The sequence below is a fragment of the Synchiropus splendidus genome, chromosome 18 (genome assembly GCF_027744825.2).
Source record: "Synchiropus splendidus isolate RoL2022-P1 chromosome 18, RoL_Sspl_1.0, whole genome shotgun sequence".
Lineage (NCBI taxonomy): Eukaryota > Metazoa > Chordata > Actinopteri > Syngnathiformes > Callionymidae > Synchiropus > Synchiropus splendidus.
The window spans coordinates 11,640,570-11,660,600 of NC_071351.1; the positions used below are offsets into that span (position 1 = coordinate 11,640,570).

General features: G+C 51.6%; 3 protein-coding genes across 3 annotated transcripts; 1 reads left to right on the plus strand and 2 right to left on the minus strand.

Annotated features, from left to right (window-relative positions):
* Positions 1–1,188: 1,188 nt before the first annotated feature.
* Positions 1,189–10,355, minus strand: col9a3 (collagen, type IX, alpha 3). Its single transcript, XM_053848282.1, has 32 exons — positions 10,082–10,355; positions 9,591–9,659; positions 8,917–8,952; positions 8,768–8,839; positions 8,649–8,702; positions 8,065–8,100; positions 7,786–7,809; positions 7,657–7,710; positions 7,533–7,586; positions 7,429–7,470; positions 7,203–7,259; positions 7,082–7,135; positions 6,975–7,028; positions 6,857–6,910; positions 6,734–6,787; positions 6,568–6,621; positions 6,434–6,487; positions 6,314–6,367; positions 6,191–6,244; positions 6,075–6,119; positions 5,952–6,005; positions 5,825–5,878; positions 5,640–5,693; positions 5,495–5,566; positions 5,283–5,318; positions 5,165–5,209; positions 5,062–5,094; positions 4,299–4,445; positions 4,161–4,215; positions 3,909–4,091; positions 3,752–3,829; positions 1,189–2,026 (listed from the first exon to the last, which is right to left on the minus strand). The coding sequence occupies exons 1-32, from the start codon at positions 10,145–10,147 to the stop codon at positions 1,842–1,844; spliced, it is 2,037 nt and encodes a 678-aa protein (XP_053704257.1). The 5' UTR covers positions 10,148–10,355; the 3' UTR covers positions 1,189–1,841.
* Positions 10,356–10,499: 144 nt separating this feature from the next.
* On the minus strand, positions 10,500–14,463 carry ogfr (opioid growth factor receptor). Its single transcript, XM_053848283.1, has 8 exons — positions 14,362–14,463; positions 14,158–14,291; positions 13,721–13,786; positions 13,581–13,662; positions 13,444–13,522; positions 13,118–13,184; positions 12,855–13,003; positions 10,500–12,787 (listed from the first exon to the last, which is right to left on the minus strand). Exons 2-8 carry the CDS (start codon positions 14,287–14,289, stop codon positions 11,860–11,862), a joined length of 1,503 nt encoding a protein of 500 aa, XP_053704258.1. The 5' UTR covers positions 14,290–14,291; positions 14,362–14,463; the 3' UTR covers positions 10,500–11,859.
* A 1,877-nt stretch (positions 14,464–16,340) lies between these two features.
* On the plus strand, positions 16,341–19,114 carry LOC128749075 (potassium channel subfamily K member 15-like). The gene is made up of 2 exons (XM_053848284.1): positions 16,341–17,230; positions 17,305–19,114. Exons 1-2 carry the CDS (start codon positions 16,933–16,935, stop codon positions 18,237–18,239), a joined length of 1,233 nt encoding a protein of 410 aa, XP_053704259.1. The 5' UTR covers positions 16,341–16,932; the 3' UTR covers positions 18,240–19,114.
* The last annotated feature ends 917 nt before the right edge of the window (positions 19,115–20,031 follow it).

The following is a 20,031-nucleotide window of genomic DNA, read 5'->3' on the forward strand; positions in this document are numbered from 1 at the left end:
GTGTCTGCCAGGATTTTTGGAACATGCCTCAAATAAATAAATAAAACCGACATGGAAAGCAGCCAGTCAAAAAGGGAAGCTTTGACATTGACTGAATTGGTAACAATAGTGATCAGTAGTTTTTAACCATGAGACACAAATCTCGCTCCAGTCTTGCAGCTGTCCCCTCTCAGTTGTCCGGCTGGATGCGCCACTTTAGTTCCGCGCGCAATGGGCGTGTTCCCGTCATTGAGTTACGTGAAACACGCGTGACCAGCGCTCGTTGTGATCGTCCTGCCTGCAGTTCTGTTTGCAGCCACAGGGGGTGCTGCAAGAGGACGACTGACTGGAGCATCCTGCCGGGATTAACGTGGTCACCTTCTTCTTGTGAGGTAAACCAGAACATGCTTGGTCACCGCTGGACCATTGATTTCAAACTACCACTGAGCTGTTTGTGTTTGTTTTGAAAGAACATGGACCCTGTTCACAAGCGTCGTCTGCGTCTCGCCGCTCGCCTCCGTCCCCAGAGTCAAGCTTTAAAAGACAGCAACAAGAAGCTCACAGCAAACAAAGGTGATGTTTTACATCAACAGTGTTTGAATGTGTCCAATATTAGCAACAACTGACTTGGCGCTCTCTTCAGCAGATCAAGGTTGTTGTGTTCATCCTGGCCCTCAGACGACTGGGCTGAGTCTTCGGAAGGAGAGACACAACAAGAAGGAGAGGCAGCGCAGGTGAGAGGTCACATGGTGCTGCTGCTGTTTGTTGACCATTTGTGCCGAAATGTTTCAAACTGGCATCAAAAGAGCGAGACGTTTTCCAACTGACTGACCATGATCATCCGTTCGTGACAAAGCCACGACTCTGAAGTGGACCACAGCTTACCTGGAGCACCTGCAAGAAACCTACGGAGACGCGCTCAGAAAGGTGCGCGAGCTCTGTGCGTCTCTGTGCTCAACGCTGCAGGAGTTTGAGACGATCTTCGATGAGAGTGTGGACCCCACTGAGAGATCCAAGCTGTGAGCGACACTCAGCCTTGTTCCTCTTGCTGCCGATCACTCGGCTTTCAATCGAAGCACATTCACTTTGTTGAGATATTTTTATTATTTGTCAAAAATTGAATTGGTGCGTGTGACTCCCCCTAGTGGTCATCAGTAAACATGGCAGTTGGATGAACTTGGACCTGTGTTGGAATGTTGTTCACAGCTGGAGAAAAGAGGGACGTTTTCCTGAAAAGTGGCTTTATTTGTTCTTTCTTACAACATGTCGCTGTATCATCTTACTGTACATACAACAGTCACCAAAAATAATAAATAGTATTTAATAGTTACAGCACCGAGAGCACAGAAGTTGATGCTGGTGGAAGAGTTTCAGAGGTATTTTACACTCTGAATCTTCCATGTACAAGTTTTATTTTGTTGACTTGGCAGGTTTAAATACCTTAAGACTCACATGTTGAAACGAAAGCTGTAAAAAAAACAACAAAAAAAACATAAAAAAGCTATCAAGGGAATCTACACACGTTCTGGGAACCTGCTCTTTATTTCATACACGGGTGTTTTGGGCAGATGAGATGGACATGAAAGGGCTGCGAGTTGTGCGTGTTCAGTCTCACTGTTGTTCTCGGGGTGAATGCACGCTGGGGGTGGGGCCTGGGAAGCATGTACAAAGGTGTATACACAAAAGACTTGTCGATGTCCAGTCACAGCGGTGGGCGTCGCTCCGGCACACGCTGGTGGATCGTCTCTGGGACTGAGATGGTGCTTTCAGTCGTTCCTCTACTGATGTGGACAGAGGACACTTTCACTATCCCCCTCTCCTTCACTCCTCTGTCCGCCGTCGCTCCTCTCCAGGGGTGGCGTTTAATGGTTTTTGGGATTTGACGATTTTCCTGCAGCCGCTGCTCCCTGGCAAGCCGTCGTGTCACAAATTCCAGGAGGTCCTTGGTGGCCAGTCCTTCCCATCCTGCCGGGCTCTCCAGGCTCGCCCGGGTCTCCCGGGGACCCGTCACGCCCGTCCTTGACAATTCCTGGCACTCCAGGTAGACCTTAGGACAGAGAGTGAGACGTGTTGGTCTCCATGACTCCGCTAAACAGATGGATCAGTTGCGAGGGCGCTGTCTATGGAGTGAAGTCTATGGAGGTGGTTGGACTTTAAAGTGAGGTCAGAGTACTGCTCCTCCAAATAGGAGGGAGAGAGGTGTGGTGGATTGTCAAGTGGACCCCTGTGTTCTGGGCATGTGCAACAGGGAGGAAACCATCTGAAATGTCAATGTTAAGGCTCTTGAGCTCAGGTTTGGTTGCTCAGTGAATGCTGTGTGAGATTCATAATAGAATAGTCTTTGACTGTCTACTCTCTGTACTCGCTTTGGGCCTCTTCGGCACGAGTCACTGTGTCACTGCAGGGTGCTGTGGAGCCATCATCCTGCGGTGCAGCTCAGGGACGACGCATCCCAGGTGGCGATGGGTCTGAGTCGTCGGGTCTGCACAGGTTCCCGTGAGGTTCATGTCTGGAGACGTCTGTGACTCCTAACACTGAACCAGCCTCCGGTAGCTTTGGAAGAGCGACAGGGGCCACGTCCTGCTGGAAACTGAAGCCGACGCCTCTGTGATGCTGGTCAGTGGACTGAAACGTGAAGTGCTCTAGAGTCTGTCAAGCCTGACCGTGGCTTCACACTCTATTTCAAGCAACGTGGATTCTCTGACTCTTCCTCCTCCTTCCTTGCTTGAAGTCCAGTTTGAATTCCCAGTCACTGATGGCTGGTTCCAGCAGTCCACAGTCAGCACAAGAACTCCTGAGAGGCTGGAGAGCACGTCTTGCTTCCTTCTGCTGGCGAGTGTCGCAGAGATGCCGATTTCATTTTCCGTCTGAACGTGGCCCCTGCCACTGAAAGTACTGGGGGCTGATTCAGTGACCGGCATCGCAGGTCGATGGGTGAACTCTCCAGCCCTGAACCTCACAGGAACCTGTGCGGCTCCGCCTCCACGCCACCCTGCAGTGATGCCGTGACTCGTGTCGAAGTGGCCCAACCGAGTGCAGAGACGGAGATGCTCTTCCCAACATGTCGCGTTACAGGATTTTCGTTGAGCTCCAGTTTTCTGATGCCTTGAATTTTTCACTTGAAATCTCTCCTTGTTATGAATGTCCCTCATGTGAACATGGTCATGAGATTGTGTCATCCCAACAGTTCATGCCACAGTACAACTTACAAGTGTGATCTTCTCACGTCAGCATTGTGTTTTCAGAAGTCATCATGATGAAGTGCTTTTGGTGTCTCTGGAAAACTAAATGGGCGAAGTAAACTGCCCAGAAAACTGGAACAGTTATTCCTCAGATGTCTAAATAATAATCCAGCATTCTGTTTCTATTGTGGTCATTGGAGACCATCTTTGTTTGTTTTCCGGGAGTAATGCTGCTGCATTTCTCGCATGACACGTGTTGCCTGTGCGCAGCAGAAAACAGCGGGCAACATGGCGTTGACTTCACTCTGAGCTTCAAGCAAGGAAGGAGAAACTTGGGCTCAGAATCCACGTTGCTTGAAGCTCAGAGTGAAACCTTCAGGCTGGACTTGAGGCAAGGAAGGAGGGGCACAGAATCCACGCTGCCTCCAGTCCAGCCTGAAGTGTCCAGTCAGCCATGCCGTCCCACTGTCTGCTGAAGCCAGAGGGATCGCAGGATCAAGAGTGCCCCCTGCTGCCACCAAGCTTCATGGACACGCATGCTCTGTTCTCCATCAGTGTTGTGTGGGTTGGTTGCACAAAGTTAAGCCTACCTTGATAGCCCTGGTCTCCTTGGGGACCTTCAATAGCTTTTCCAATGGGTCCCTTGTCTCCTTGCTCACCCACATCACCTGGTAAGTGAACAAATGTTGTGGTCATCACGTACGATTGTAGAGGAACCCCCCGCTGACTGTGCCTTCATCTCAGTACCTCTAGGTCCCGGGTCCCCGAGTTCTCCCGGCAGGCCTCTGTATCCAGGTGGACCTCTTGATCCGGGATGGCCAATGGAACCAGCGACCCCAGGTGCCCCCGATGGTCCCGCAGGTCCAGGGCGACCCACCATTCCAGGTGCCAGGGGTCTTCTCAGGTTAGCAGCCAACTGTGCGATCTGGTCTGAGCCATTCAAGAGAGCACAAGTGTTAATCCACTGACTGACCTCGGAATTCAGATCGTAACCCTCACCATCGATCATGGAGCCGCACAGCTCTCTGATGTGCTGTTCACTCGCCAGTTTACCCTTTAACATAGACCAGAAATGAAGTCAGCGCTGCGCTCTCTGAAGTTTCACCGACGCTTTGCTGTCTTCCTGCAGCCACTCACTGGGACGCCAGTCTTCCCTGCGATTCCAGGATTCCCCTGCTCCCCTTGGAAGCCCATGAGACCCGGCTTTCCTGGTGGTCCTCGAGCTCCGAGTTCTCCCTGTGGCCCCGTCACACCTTTCGGTCCCAGCTCTCCTCGTTTCCCGGCCTAAAGGAGTTGAAGTGTTGTCACTGTTGGGAACTCAATACATCATGCGGCGAAGCTCAACGGTAGCTGCTCTCCTTACTGTGGTGGAAGGTAGGTTTGAACTTGTCTCCCTCTTTCTATTTATATATGTATCTATATTTTTGTTTTTATAGAATCCCTAGATTACAGAGAGGTTTCCAAAAGCGGTGTGAACCAAATGTACGCTGTTTCAGGATTTTTCCATGTCATTTAGTTTAGCTTTGACCTGAGGCAGGACTGGTGCCTCCCCAACAGAGAGGCTTCCCCTTCAGAGTTTCACCCACCTGGACTATGCAGGTGGGATCTCGGCTCTTTGTACAGAGGCAATGTCACACTCACGGGTTTTGAATGGAGTCAAAGTTTCATGTAAATATGCTACATTCGGAACCATATTCGTGAATCATTTCACTGCCATTTAAAGCGGCTTATCTCTCGAACCTTCAAACCAACACACATCTTCAGGTAACCAGCGCCGAGTCCTGTTCACGGGTGCGGGGAGAGCTGGAGCACACGCTCAAGCCACCGAAATAAAACCGAAATTGTTTTGGTCAAAACTGACTCATAAAGTCAAACTGGGACTGGAAGAAAAGCGTCTCACCTCTCCTTTTTGTCCAACTGGCCCGAAATGCCCCTGAGGACGAGAAGAGTGTCAGAAGCGCCGTGGAGCACAGACAGAGTGCGAAAGTCGGAGCAGAACTTACAGGCTCTCCGTTCTCTCCAGGTAAACCGTCACTTCCTGCCACACCCTACAACGACACAGCCGTTTCTGAGAGGTTCAGCAGCTAAGTGGCCACATTTTGAAGTCAGTCGTGCTTTTACCATGTCGCCTTTAGCTCCTGAAGCTCCGACGGGACCCTGCAGGGTTGAAGGCAGAGAGAATGTGAATAACATGGGTAACTTGGGTGGGAGAGGGCGAAGGTGGGGGGGTGGAGGGACGGCAAGCGCAGCAGTATAAAGAGCGTCTTTGTTCCATCACTTGCGAGCTACAGGCCACTCGGACCTATTCCTGTTAGGAATGTGATCACACTCACCCTATCTCCAAACTCCCCTCGAATTCCAGTCGGTCCTGGAAGACCCGGGTCACCCAGACCTCCTTTGACGCCCTGCGACAACACACTTTTTCAATATCTAGCACAGCATAAGTTATTAGAAGTGAGGAGCCGGGGTGCAGCCCACCTGGAAGCCCTTCACTCCCAGAGGACCCGGGTTACCAACAGGTCCAATACCACCCTGCACACAAGAACAAGGGTGTCTGAGCCACTGTGAGATTCAGGTTCAACACAAGCTCAAGCACAATACAGAGATGAAACACGTCAATCGTGGTGTGTTTTTCCATGAAAAAGACGAGTGCAACTACTCACAGCGACTCCTCTGGGGCCGGCAATGCCTCGCTCTCCCGGAACACCGATGTCACCCTGAGAAGAAGAAGGATGGTTGAATCATTGAGTCAGATCTGAGGCCTTGCAATCTTCTCTCCTTGATACATACTGGAATACCTGGCTCTCCAGAAGGTCCCGTCTCCCCTGCTTTTCCGGGGTCACCCTGGGAAATAAAGCAAATGTAGGGGTCTCCTGAAGGCGCTCGGGGAGGGAGGACTTCACTGGTACTCACCACTTCTCCCTGGGACCCTTTGGCGCCCGCCTTTCCTTGCAGACCCTACAGGCAGAGAAGATCAGAATGAGTGGCCAGTGGCCTCAGTTTCAGGCCTGAACAGAGCAACCACTCACGGGAAGTCCATTTGGCCCTTTCTCTCCGACCACCCCATGGCGCCCGGCATCGCCCTGTTGAAACGCAGACCAACGTTACTGTGCCCAAGGGTCCGACGACCCCAGCCAGCCAGGCGGACTCACCTTCTCACCATCCAGGCCAGGGGTGCCGTCCTTGCCATCTCGACCCGGAATCCCCTGAAGGAGAAGACATCACGTGAGCCTCGAGTCTTCTGCAGCAGGCAGCAACAGTGACTCACTCACAGGCTCCCCCTTTATCCCTGCTCCACCAACAGCTCCTTTAGGACCAATTTTACCCTGAAGAAGAAGAAGAAGAAGAAGAAGCAGCAGGATGAGCTCAAGTCTGTGGGGTTCAGAGACTGCTGTGTCAAACCTACGATTTCTCCTTTGGGTCCTTTGAAGCCCTGAGGTCCTCTCTCTCCTGAATCCCCCTGTAAGAATCAGATCAAACACACACAGCTACTCACTGATGGGACCCCACACCTGTTCCTCAGAGGAGCCCCAACACTCGCCAGGTCTGCACTCTGACAAACTGAGACTCACTGTCTTGCCGATGAGGCCGGCGATGCCCGGCTTGCCGCGGAACCCTGGCAGGCCCTGGAGACCAACAGAAGATCATTGTGTCGTGAGGTGTTGTGACTCTGGAGATGAGACGAGGTCGCCTACCCTGTCTCCAACAGCTCCCATCGGGCCCTGCAAGCCTCGCAGTCCCCGTGGCCCCTGAACCAGATCAGAATGTGAGAATAGAAACAGTACAATAGAATATTGATATAAACAGCTTTACCTGGAGACCGACTGTTCCGGGGAACCCAGGCTGACCGGGTGGGCCGCTGTCCCCCTACAGACAACAGCAAGTCAATTCACGACCTCTTAGTCCAATCGCCAACTCACCTTCTCGCCGTTCTTTCCGGCCTCCCCCTTGTCTCCCTTGTGTCCGGTGTGGCCCTGCGGGTGAGGCGACGCACAGGTGAACCCCAAAAGTTCTTTGGTAGACTACACCCGGGAATCATACCTTAAATCCAGGCATGCCAGGTGGACCAGGAGGGCCAGGCGGGCAGATGGCAGGGCACTGAAGAGCAGCACACATTTGTCTCACAAACATGACTAAAGAATACATTCTCACTCTTCTAAGAGCTTCAACTGTTGCCATGCAGTATGGAGCTCATGGCATGCACTTCCTTCTCTCTCTCCAGTAACAATGAGGTTCAAGTGAGACCACCTCATTTGGGGCCACTCACCAGGAGGTCACCGCTCAGATCCTGGAGAGTTCCCGGAAGACCCTGGAAACACACGGACACATTTTAGAAACGGCCTCATTACACTACTGAGGGTGACAACTCACTGGAGGTCCATCTGGGCCGGGAGGTCCTGTAAGTCCTGGGAGACCCTCAGGCCCCTGACAGACAAAGAATTATTAGACGTGACAAAGTGATACAATATTACTCGAGGACCACTTGTCGACTCACCGCGGGACCCTGAGGCCCGAGTCCGCCAGGCAACCCATTGGTTCCGGGCAAACCCTGGACACAAAGGGGACAGTGAGTGAAGCTCACAACTCAAACACAAAAGCATCAAGCCGGTTCCAAAGTACTCACTGAAGCTCCTGGTCTCCCTCTGCCCTACGGAACACACAGGAAATGAAGTCACCGAAAACACAAACAGTGAGCTCCAATACATCATGACAGCAAGTCGACATGTGCTGATAGAAGGACCAGCCTCCAAAATGAGTGGCTGAGATGGCCCACCCAGGAGGTGGAAGCCCCGGGGCAGGTCCGGGAATCAAGAAATCAAAACTCCAGAGGTGTCCAGAGTAAACAGCTTCTCAAGATACTAGTAACGTCTGGGTTTTTTTTGTTGAGGGGGTGGGTACTTACAGGAGGTCCAGCAGGCCCTGGAGGTCCAGCGTCACCCTGTTGGAGGCACAGAGGAGGCACCAGTTAGGATGAGAAGTTGCATCGAACCATCGCTGAAGGCCAAATGATGAGGCATGATGGAGCCAACACTGGAGAGCACTGTTCTCCTGCAGAACCTCAGTCACTGCTGCATCTGTCCATGCTGTCTTAACCCCTGCTGCTGGTCCCAGCGCCTCCTCTCTTTACCCTGCTCCAGCTGTGTTTGTGGTGTGGAGGTCAGAGGGCTCCAGACAAACAGAGCTAACTGTGAAGTTTGACACACTGATTCCAGACCAAACAACTCGCACTCAGACACCAATTATGATGATGGTTTAGATTGGGGGAATTGATTCCGATGGTTGGAGTGAACTGCGAGAGGAGTCTCTTAGCAACAAGCCATGGTTCCTGAGGTGAAGTGCGTGGCGCATTCCGGGCCGGATTAGCAAGAGAAAAAAGTGAGACGCAGGTTTGTGCTGGCTCATTAAAAAGATCCCCACCAGGACACAGAGCCGGCCTGACAAACCAGGGGTGACAGAGGAGGCACCAGCATCATGAGACGCACTTACCGCCTCCCCCGGGGGTCCGTCCTTCCCGGCCGGGCCGTCCGGTCCCGTCAAGCCCTGGACGGAGAGCGTGCATCAGAAGCGGGTCTCAGTTCTGTTTGAATTCGAGTGACATGGCTTACATCGACCCCTGGAAGTCCCGGCAGCCCTGGCTTCCCTGCTGACCCTGGAGTTCCTGCTTTGCCCTTGGGACCCTGAGCATGAGAAAATGCAGTCACTCGTGGTAGATCTTTTCAATGTGCTGTGGAGCCCATGCAGTGACACAACTTACTGCTTTGCCTGGCAGCCCCGGGGGCCCATCTTTGCCCTGTCCGTGAGCACAAAAAAAAGACAATTCACAAATAAAAAAAAACAAAACAGTTTCCACACTCCTCAACACAGGACTGTATGAGTGAAGCTCAGTGATCTGCCTCCAGTGTTTAGTTTCCGCACCGCCACTGGAAGAACAAACAGCTCTAAAGTGACCCGCCGCGGTCACATGAGGAAGGCCTCCGCTCGGCTCGGGTGGGGGTCTGGAGGTGCGAGCTGAAATCCTAGATGCTCTCACTCAGATGGGGAATGCATGAATGGAGCCTCTGTGCACCTCGCTTCACTGCGGCACCAACAAGGATCCGTTTGATTTCACCACTCATTTATGGATCATAACACCGAGTCAGCCAGGACAAAGGATCTTTGAGTCAGTCCTCTAACACGGTTACTGTTGTTAGTCCATCCCATTATCGTGTTTCCTTCTTTTGCTCAGTTGACGCTCAAGAAAACCCAGTTAGGACGCAAAACACATATAAATCAGTTGGACTGCCTCAGACTGCGACCCTGCCCACCGGATCGTATCGATCATGATTCATCATTGGTGGGCGGAACCTCAGGAGGAGTCAGCGGGATCAAAAGTGAAGATGTGCTACAGCACGAGTTCATTGATCTAATGCGCAGGAGGAGGTCACTCACGTCTGTGCCATCTCGTCCTGGAGCCCCTGGTGGCCCGGGTGGCCCAGTGGCACCTCTTGGTCCTGGCCTCTGAAAAGCATCCAGAATACATCAGAGGACGTGGCTTCGTTCAAGCCGAAATAAAACAAAAGTAATGCATCTGCTGAAGAATATCAGAGGCAGCAAGTGCGCAAAGACGCATGCGTAAAAGGCGCGTTTAGGCGCAACCTGAGGCAAATGTGGATGAAACACGTTAGAACATTAACTCACATTAATTTAAAAGCTTAGACGCAAACACCTCTCGATAGCGTCCCCGCAAGTCTGAGCGAACAGAGGCGCTATTGTGCGCTGATCCACAATCTGCGCATTCCACAGGTTACCAAAAAAAATCCTGCTCCACCAGGCCACGCTTTTTATGAATTCAATGAATAGTGGGGCAAACGATCCCACTGCGTTGCGAACGTTCGCTGTTGTAGTTCGGATAAACCCGAGCAGCAGGAGAGGAGCGTTACCTGGGCGGACGAGGATGTCAGCAGCTGGCACAGCAGGAGGACCCACAGAGCCCAGAACACCGCCATGGCTCCCTGCCCTCGCGCACCAACGGAAAGAGCGGAATAATCGACTCCAAAGCCCCGGTTCCGAACGCTGGATCACTCCCCCCAACGGTCCTTCCTTCACCTGACGGCGCGCACTTCCTAAATGCGTCCCTCTTTGCCTCCAGATAAACCCGAGCCTCCAGGAGAAGGGGCCGACCTCAAACTGGCCCTCTGTTCTCGGGGAGGAGGGAGGGATGGAGGGAGGTGGGTTGAGCGGCACTTGCTCGTGCCGAGCCCATTAGAAGTTTTCGGTCACATCCGTCTGGCCGATGACGTCGCGACGCGCGTCACTGTATCTGAGCAGGGACAGCTCGACCAACACTGCCCTGCCATTCATTTACATTCGAGTATTTGGGTCAAGTCAGGAACTATGTAGGTCTCTTTTCCTGGAGCTCAGCTTCACGTCAAGACAAGAGAAACATCTGGCTGAACCTTAAAAGCCAGCGCAGCCACTAATATTAGGCAACAATGACACTACAAGTGCTCTTTATTAATGTTTACTATAATAAACCAATTTTCTCCTCAGGATGAAGGCAGTCTATCAAAAAAAAATGGAGGCACACACAGCACTGTTTACTAGCATCATACTTTGTCAGGTGCAGTGTGTGGTTGCAGCAGCAAACCAGATGGTGATGGCGCTGTTGATGTTCACTTCTTATTGCAGGGCCTTCTCCAAGTCGGATCAGGGCGATGTCATCTGCGGAGACGGAGAACAGGACGATGAACACACACCTGGAGAGGAACTGTTGATGCAAGGTATGATGGCTGTCAAAACTCAGCTGCTGACTCGGGAGGATGATCGATGAGGTCACTGCGGAGGAAGAAGCAGGCTGTCTACCGTCTTACCAACCAGAGTTCTATTCGTGGCCCAAACGCTCTGGAGCAGCATTGTGTAAGAGAACTCTCGTCCAGCCTTCTGTCATGACTCACAGCAGGGTGCAAAAATAAAACATTTCTGGAAGCATTCCGTGCTGGGGGTGGGAGGAGGGGAGTTACAAAACAACCGGTCAGAAAATAGAATAGCTTTATTCTCCTTCACAGCCAGGTATCATCATGTGGGGAGAGGTCGTATAGAAAGGTACCGCCGTTTGATCGTGTTAATCTCTTCTGAACGAAGTGCAAAGGTCAGAAAAAGTCAAATGCCGTGGCTCATGGAACATTAGAATAAAAATACATAAGAAACGTCTTGTCGATTCAGTAAACACGGACAATTTACAATCAATTTTCTTTTTTTTTTTTTTTTTTTGGCAAGTCGTGGACAGACGCTTCCGGAATCTGCAGGGAGACGAGCAGACTGTGCAACATTTTGGAAACACGAGTGACATTCACACAAAAGAACAGGAACATCAGCGAAGGCGCTCAGGACAGACCCCAAGTTGAGTCGCATATAAAGTGATAAAAAGATTTCAGTGAGGTTCAAAGTCTGATCGGAGTGGCCAAAGAAAACAGCGGAAATAAACAGGTTGTGTGAGCCATTGACGGAAGGTTCCTTTGAGAACTGATCTCCTTCTGACAGCTTCCGGGCGACGTTGCCGTGGACACAGCTGGAGGTGCTGCTCCTCCACAGAGTAAAACTCACATCAATGAGCCATCAATCAGTCTCCTATTTTCAAAAGTAATAAATTAATCCTATGAGAAAAGAATGTAAAATAAGGCCCACATCATTGAAATGTCACTATGTCCAGTCATCTAACTCAATCCGAGTTGTCGGGGTTGGACTCCATGTCGATATCGTCCGACTTCTTCTCGTCCAGGTCCGTGTTGTTGTCCGTGCTCATCTGCGAGCCGCACGTGTCCAAGGCTCGCTCTCTCTCCGGAACTTCGCTGAAGTCCGTCCTGGGGATTTTCTCTTCCCGCCCCGACGAGAGGGACGGCGAGTGTTTGGAGTTCTTCACGGGGGTCTGGGCTGACGGGCTGGTCGTGCCGGCGGCGGGTTTCCCCTCGGAGTCTTTCGCCGCACCGTTGGTCAGCGCAGCGTCGTCCTCTCTCTTCTTCTTGGACGGCTTCTCCGTGCCGTCGTCGGTTTGCATAATGATGTCGGGTTCCTGAATAGAGTCGGTGGCAAACTTGGGGTGGAGTTTCGACTCCTTCTCGGGGCTTGTCGACTGATCCATGTCGTCGACGGAGTCGGTCCCGTTGCTCGACTCCACTTTGTCGACTAGACCTTCTGAAGCTTCTGACTTGGAGTCGACGGACGACTCCGACGGTTTGGCCTTGCCTTTACTTGTTTTCTCAGCTCCCTTCGGAGTCTTCTCCGCCGCTGCGTCGCCATCTTTGCTTTTCGCTCGCACCTGCGAATCCTCCCGTCCCTCTCCGTTCCCGGCGGCTTCTGATCTCTTCTCTGCCTTGCGGAACTGCTTCTGAATCTTCCTGGGACACCACACGAATTTATCCTTTGGCTCAAAGTGCTGGTAGGCGAAGCGCACCAGCTCCTGCCGCTTGTGTTTGTCCAGCACGGCGAACAGGAAGTAGTCCAGCACGCTGCGCTTCACGCTGCTGAGGGTCTTCTTGATCAAAGTCTCCTCCAGGAAGAAGCGCACCAGTGGAGCCTGGTAGTGCTCGAAGCCCAGCTCCCCCAGGCTCTTCAGGATGCGAGTGATGCGCAGATTGTTGTGCATATTCCTGCAGAACCAGACCAGAACAGGAAATAAATCCAGATTCATCAAAGGCCTTCGGCGGATCTTCTCACCGTTCCAGGTTCCCGAAGCGCTCCTTCCAATTCTCCGCCCGCCTCACCTCCCCCGTCTCCTTGTTGAGCAGGCGGATGCCGTAGAAGCCCAGCATGAGCTCGTACGACTCCACCAGCCTCCGCTTGGCGTCCTCGCTGTTCTTGAACGCCTGATGGCCGCAAACACGGCACATTAAAAATGAATGACATTTTAAAAACACAGCGCCTTCTCACAGAAATTGGGCTAGCTGAATGATTCAGAGGGCGGCTGCCTTGCGACTCACCTCGATTTCCTTCTTGGTGAGCTCCGTGGCCATGTAGTTGACGCCCGGCTCTCTCAGGGGGAACAGCCTGCGAGTGGACGGCGGGAAACGGAAGGAAAACTGTTAAGCAATTGCAAGTGAATAACGTCGATGGCAGTCACAAGGCGTCTTTTCCTCACCACCTGGAATGGGAGGGAGTTGAGATTTGAATTGAACCGCTACACAACAACAACAAAAGCAGGTCCAGGAAGAGATCCCACTTCTGAAGGACTTCCTATTTATTCCCTCACAAGCGGAACATTTGAATCAGATTTTCACTCATGTTTCAAGGTACGTACGACACCTACCACTGTATATAGGAATGAACCCGCTCCAGCCTCTTGTAGTCATTTTTCCACTCTTTCAGGAACGACTCGATGAAGACGTCTAGGACACAGAGGGGCATGAGGGAGCGCTCCTTTTCTCTCACGTGACAAAGCCCTACCGTCGGGTGCAGACGGGAACTTGTTGAGGTAAAACTGCAGGTTATTCATTTTGTCCTCGGGGCAGTCGTCCTCAGTCAGGTTCTGTGGGACAGCAACAATGAGCGGAGCGCGGCTGAGAGAGGCGGGGGGCGGCACTCACCGGGTACCCTCTCCTGTAGTTCTGCATGTCCTTGGCCGCTCGCATGTTCCGGGGCGTGTGGTGCCACTGCAGACCCACATGGACGGCAAAGTACAGTTCGCCGTTACGTAAGAATGAAAACACAGCAGTGTCGCGAACAATGACGTGACAGGAGACGCCGCTTCAACAAGTCACGGAGGTTCGAACCGCACACGGTCCGTGGGTCTCGCGCCACTTCCGGCCGCCCGTATATTGGAGAGAACACTTCAGAGCAACGACGGTGAATTTCAAAGTAGGTTCACGCCAGAAGGGGCTAGGCCAGTTAGCGAGCGGTAGCATTAGCATGGGGCTAACGCTAGCTTCCCAAAGGTGGCTCCAATGTAAGGCGCTTCAGGTCAAAGTCTCCGAGTTCCTGGGGCGAGTCCCACGCGTCACCCTTTCATCCACGAAGCACTTACCGTCACGAGAGTCCAGCTCGACTTGTTCTTGTCCTGGCTGGAGCGGTGGCTCTGGCCGTCCCCGGCCGGCTCCTCTCCATCACTCTCGGTGTCCCACGTCGAGTCGTACTCGCACGCACAGTCGTCCTCCATGACTTGGAAACAGGCGAACAACGCGCGTCAGCGGCAAAAACTCCCCGTGAATACCGACGAGCGCGGCTACACCTGCATGTCAGGGCAGTACGGGGGCGGCCCGGACTCGGCGACCACTCGGCTCACAGCCGCACCGCTGGCTGATGCAGCATGATGGTGCGTTCAAGTGCCAACCCGTAAACATTTCACCGCGCGCCGCCTTCCCCAAATGACTTTTTTGTCCATCAAGAAACACCAATTACAACGCTTTTGTAAACACAAAAGCTCCACAAACACGACAGTACTGCAGGTCGACTAAGTTCAAAACACTATTAAAAAATTAAAATAAATAAATACGTAATAAACACATGTCGAGCAATTGAATGTTTCTGTCGAAAAATTAAACAAAACTACCAAAATATACTTTTAAATCAAGGCGATTTCAAGTGACAACCGAATTTGACAGCGCGCAACATACTCTCCGACAGTCATGAACGCAACATTACCATGTTTCCTTTCCCCCCCTCGAGCGCTCTTCAATTGAGACCGATTGGTGACGAAATGGACAAAAAATGATTCTGAAACTAACCCGGCAAACTTTGACAAAAATACTCCAGTTATTTCACCTATAAATGTAACCTATAATTTCTTATGAATAATCAGTAAAATTATTTTTTAGTCAACGTGATGTGAATTAGGTCAAGATCAAATATATATTACATTTCAGATGAAATTGTCAGATAGAAAGATCATCTGAGGCTGTGCATCCTTGCCTATTTACAAGGATACATGACGTGGGAAACGGTCCTGACTTCAACTGGATTGACCCGAGCAGACCCCATAACAAATCCAGGTCCACGAACTGGAGCTCAAGAAAGTCCTGAAAACAGAAGCTTCTGTAACCAAACAAAAGCACAGTCTCCGTCTCATGGGCGCTGAATGCAAACGACAGAAATATGCACCTGCCAACATTTGATGCCACCCACAATCTGGCAGTAATTTGGTCGACGCGTTTGTACATGAAGGTATAAATAGAGTCATGTATTATCACCGGGGAGTGAGTGTTGAATGGCCGCTGGCGCTGGATGCTATTTTTGGCCACGGTTACTGTGGAGACCAGTGAACTCTGCAGGCATTCACTATTTGCTGTTGCTATTTAGTCTCATTTTTTTTCAATACATGCAAACACAGTGTTGCTTGCCTCGTGCTGCTGACACGAAACACTGTCTGCAAACTCAAAACCCTGATCTTCTATGACCGTTCCAGTTCATACAAAGTCTTGTACAGTGCTACCATTTATGCTACAGCAAGGGCCATCAATTGTAAGGTCCATTGCTAAAAACATTGACTGTTGGAATTAGATGTTGGTGACATAGTAATAACTACACAGTTTCCACTATATTAAATTGCTTTTCCTACAAGTTCCCCTCGAGTTAGATCCTATTCTTCCTTCTTCCTTCTTCTTTTTGCAGTTCCCGTAAAGGCGTGGGAGAGAATACTCAAATCTCAAATCTGAATTTCAGATCTTCAATCTGCACTTTACTCTCTGCCCAGAGGACAGAGTCTCAGAGCACAGCAGCAAAACCTGCTTTATAAAAGGCAATTTTCTCCTCTGGATGGTGAGAGTTGCAGACCCATTTCTAGGGTTTGACATTCAAAAACCGGGGGCCTGAAAACCAACAACCAACGTGGATTCCTCTAGCACGTGACAGGTAACACAAATGACATGTGGTGAGTATTCAACTCCTCCTCGACCAGGACTGTGCAGCAGGTACCGGTAACCATGGCAACCATCTGATTTTTTTTTTTTTTCCTGAAGCACACCAGTGCAGCAATGCTATTTACTTAGCTCCTGTACTTGCATGCTTCAACTGCCTAATGTGCAGAGATCACACACACAAGCAGGCATGCGCGCGCTCACGCTGACATTGTGCTCTTCAATACTGCTGACGTTTGCTCAGTGGAGCAATACTGTCCTCGAGTATTTAACATGGTGGCCACTTTGTCTCATCTACCTCCCCCCCTTTTTCCCCATCCTCTGTCATCCCCTGTCATGGTTTCATCACCCTTTTCCAGCATCAGCACCACCTTCAGCATCCTCCATCTTCAGCACCAGGGACAGCTGGGTGAAGCACTCAGACCACCACCGACTGCAATGGTGTTTACAGTCACCCACATGCTGACAGCATCACCGCCACTACCATCCTGCCACCATTCATTTCAAGTGAAGTCCAAACCACCTGAAGCGACACCACCCTCAGAAACGTCACCTCTGCTTCAGCGTCATCAATAGTAGCAGGCTCCCGCGTCAATGTTCTCCCATCTATCAACCTGTTGCGCATCTTTGATAAGTTTTCCCGGATGACGCGTCTCGCTTACATTACATGCACGTTCCTTTTTTTTTTTTTTTTTTTAATATTATTGGTTGCGCATGCGCCTCAGGGCACTTTCCAGAGTCTCCTGTGTTTGACTGGAGTGATGGTAAATCATTAGCATCACAGAAAATGCTCCTGTTTAGCGTCCAGTTCAGACGAGGCGCTTCTCACTTCCGGATTTCTCGTCCCGCTTCCACCGCCACTTCGCTCCCACCGACCACGCAACAGGCTGCGGTGATGTGATGAGTCCTCGCTGAGGCGACCGCCACCTGTTACCAGCCAGACTTTGATGCCGACACCGAGGATGAAGAAGCAGAACGTCCGGACTCTGTCGCTGATCCTCTGCATGTTCTCCTACCTGCTGGTCGGCGCCGCCGTGTTTGACGCGCTCGAGTCCGAGTCGGAGAGCTCCCGGAGGCGCATCCTGGAGCAGAAGCGCAGCGAGATGAAGAAGAAGTACCGCTTCTCCGAGGAGGACTACCGGGAGATCGAGCGAGTGGTGCTGCAGGCTGAGCCCCATCGCGCCGGCAGGCAGTGGAAATTTGCTGGCTCCTTCTACTTTGCCATCACGGTCATCACCACCATCGGTGAGTCATGACGCCGTTTCCTTTGACTTGTTCCACTTCTTGTGGACTAATCCCGACGTATTTGTGTGAAAAAGGTTACGGTCACGCGGCGCCGGGCACCGACGCCGGGAAGGTCTTCTGCATGTTCTACGCCGTCCTGGGGATTCCTCTGACCCTGGTCATGTTCCAGAGCCTGGGGGAGCGGATGAACACCTTCGTCCGTTTCCTTCTCCACCAGCTGAAACAGTGTCTGGGCTTCCGTCGCACCGAGGTGTCCATGGAGAACATGGTCTTGGTGGGCTTCCTGTCCTGCTTGGGGACACTTTGTGTCGGAGCGGCGGCGTTTTCCCACTTCGAAGGATGGAGCTTCTTCCACGCCTACTACTACTGCTTCATCACCCTCACCACCATCGGTTTCGGAGATTTTGTGGCTCTGCAGAAAAAGGAGGACCTCCAGGAGAAGACGCCCTACGTGGCCTTCAGCTTCATGTACATCCTTGTGGGGCTCACAGTCATTGGGGCCTTTCTGAATCTGGTGGTCCTCCGCTTTCTGACCATGAACAGCGACGATGAGAGGAGGGATGCTCAGGAGAGGGCCTCCCTGAAGAGGGAGCGTGGCTTTTTGGACGGTGCCTTACGTCTGCACGTGGTGGGAAAGGGCCGAGACGACCGCGGGCAAAGAAGCAAGAGGCCCAACAGCCCCAGCACGCTCTTCCTCCCCATTGAGGAGGGAACCAGCCGCACCAACTTGATCCCTTCCCCCGTTGAAGATGCACAGAGGGGCCCCCGCGACTACAAGCTGCATTCCCACGGGTCGGGCTCCAGCCTCAGCTCGCTGTGCTCCAGTGTGTGTTACCAGCTCGGCATCCACGATGCACACCATAAACACTGCGGCTTCAATTCAGTGTACTACAATTCAGTCTCCTACAGGATCCAAGGTGGCTCGCCGGTCTACAGGGACCACACTGGACTCTCCTCCCCAGGGAGCAGCTTCCGGGAATTTCCTCGCTTCAGGAGGAACTCGCTGTAAAGTTACTGAATCATTATTTGCACTACCGTCGTCTAATCCGGTGTTCGACGCATGTGAGAGGAGGCGCCATCGGAAACCAGAGGTTGTGTTTTTAGTGATTATCAGACCAATGCATCGGAAAAGAATTCAGCGGATGAGTTGCTTCTCTTAAAGCGACTGCTGGTTTGTCAAACAAGCAGCACGAAGCTGCGTTCCACTCGACAATACACCCTTTCAGAACACAGCAAAAGTCTAAAAATGACTCCCATGTGTCCCCTCTGCGTTTGACTCTGCATGCAAAACAACGTTGAAAAACAAACCTGGATCTGAAGCCGGTTCTCAACATTAACCTTCCACTCTCACTCTTGAATGCTACGTTTAAAACATCACGGGCCCACACATTTCCTCAGGGCTAGGAAAGATAAGACGCTAAGATTTTAAAGCCTCAATCCACACAAACCTGATGCAGACACCAGGTCAAGATGAGAAACTTCAACGACGTCTTCTTCCTTTTTATGCCATGATGTGCTCCCTGCATGAGGCCAAAGTGCAGCGCATGCTTTACGGAATGTGTCGATCGCATGACTGTCATTTAAAGAGTGTTACCCTGCACATATTTCCACTGTTGGCATGTGAAGCTTGAGATGCAAGCGCTCAATGATGTCTTTTTACCGGACTAGTTTGTGTCTCGGTAGCTCTGTGGGTTTACTACGATTTAAAAAATGGCTTTTCTTTATTGTGGCGATTGAGCTGAAGTTTTCTACACGACTGATTCCAAGAGTAAGAATGTAGCACAAGATCCGATGATGTAGCAGGTTTTCTCTAAATCTTCCCATATTTTCAGCCAGGGACGTCTTCTCTGTCTGCATCTTTAAAAACGTGGATCTGGGTTTTGATTAAAGGATGATGCCAATTTGCTTGTTTTTTACTAGCACCTTGCACCTTGGTTCGGTGTGTTATTTTATGTTTTCCCTGGTGTCTAGATTCTGAACTCCCTCCAGGACGAGAAGCAACACACCACTTGTTGACATCAGCCAGCGGAGGCTCACAAGACACGATCGATTCAAACTACTGTGTACACTTCCACCCACAGAAAGGTAGTGACGTCACACTCCTCGCAATAGCAAACTGGTGACAGCTGCATATTGTGCAGCGTGGACCGTACTCCATCCATCCCATTGTCGCCCCATGGGCTCACCACCTGTGGAGGGCATTCCAGAAGTCACGTGCGCTGTCATTTGGGTGGCAGTGGAAGGAGAGAAGGCTGGCACAGAGACCCTGGGCTGCATCGCTTAGCTCTGGGGACGTGGAATGTCACCTCTCTGTGGTGTAAGGAACCTGAGTCAGTGCAGGAGATGGAGCGTCTGGAACCCAGCTGAGGTGGTTCGGGCATCTCATCAGGATGTCCTCTGGACGCCTCCCTTTGGAGCTGGGAGGAGAGCGAGGGGTCGGGATCCCCCGGTCGGAGCTGGTGGATGTCGCTCGGGAGAAGGACGTTTGGCGTGACCTCCTGAAGCTGCTGCCCCCGCGACCCGGCAACGGATAAGCGGGTGAAGATGGATGGATGGATGGACAATTTCAAACAGATGGTGAAACTAATTTCTTGAGTCCTGGACCATGACGCCTCCTCGGACTTAACCTTGAATGGCTCCTGGCGACACAAAAAGTCAGTCCACCTCGAGAGCTCCAATAACCGTGACAAGGGCGCCCCCTACTGGGAAAAGCGCAAACATCAGCTCTCCGCATTATTTCAAAGGCAAAACGACTTCTATGAAGCCGAGGCCAGTTTATGTTTGGGTCACACAGGACCCCA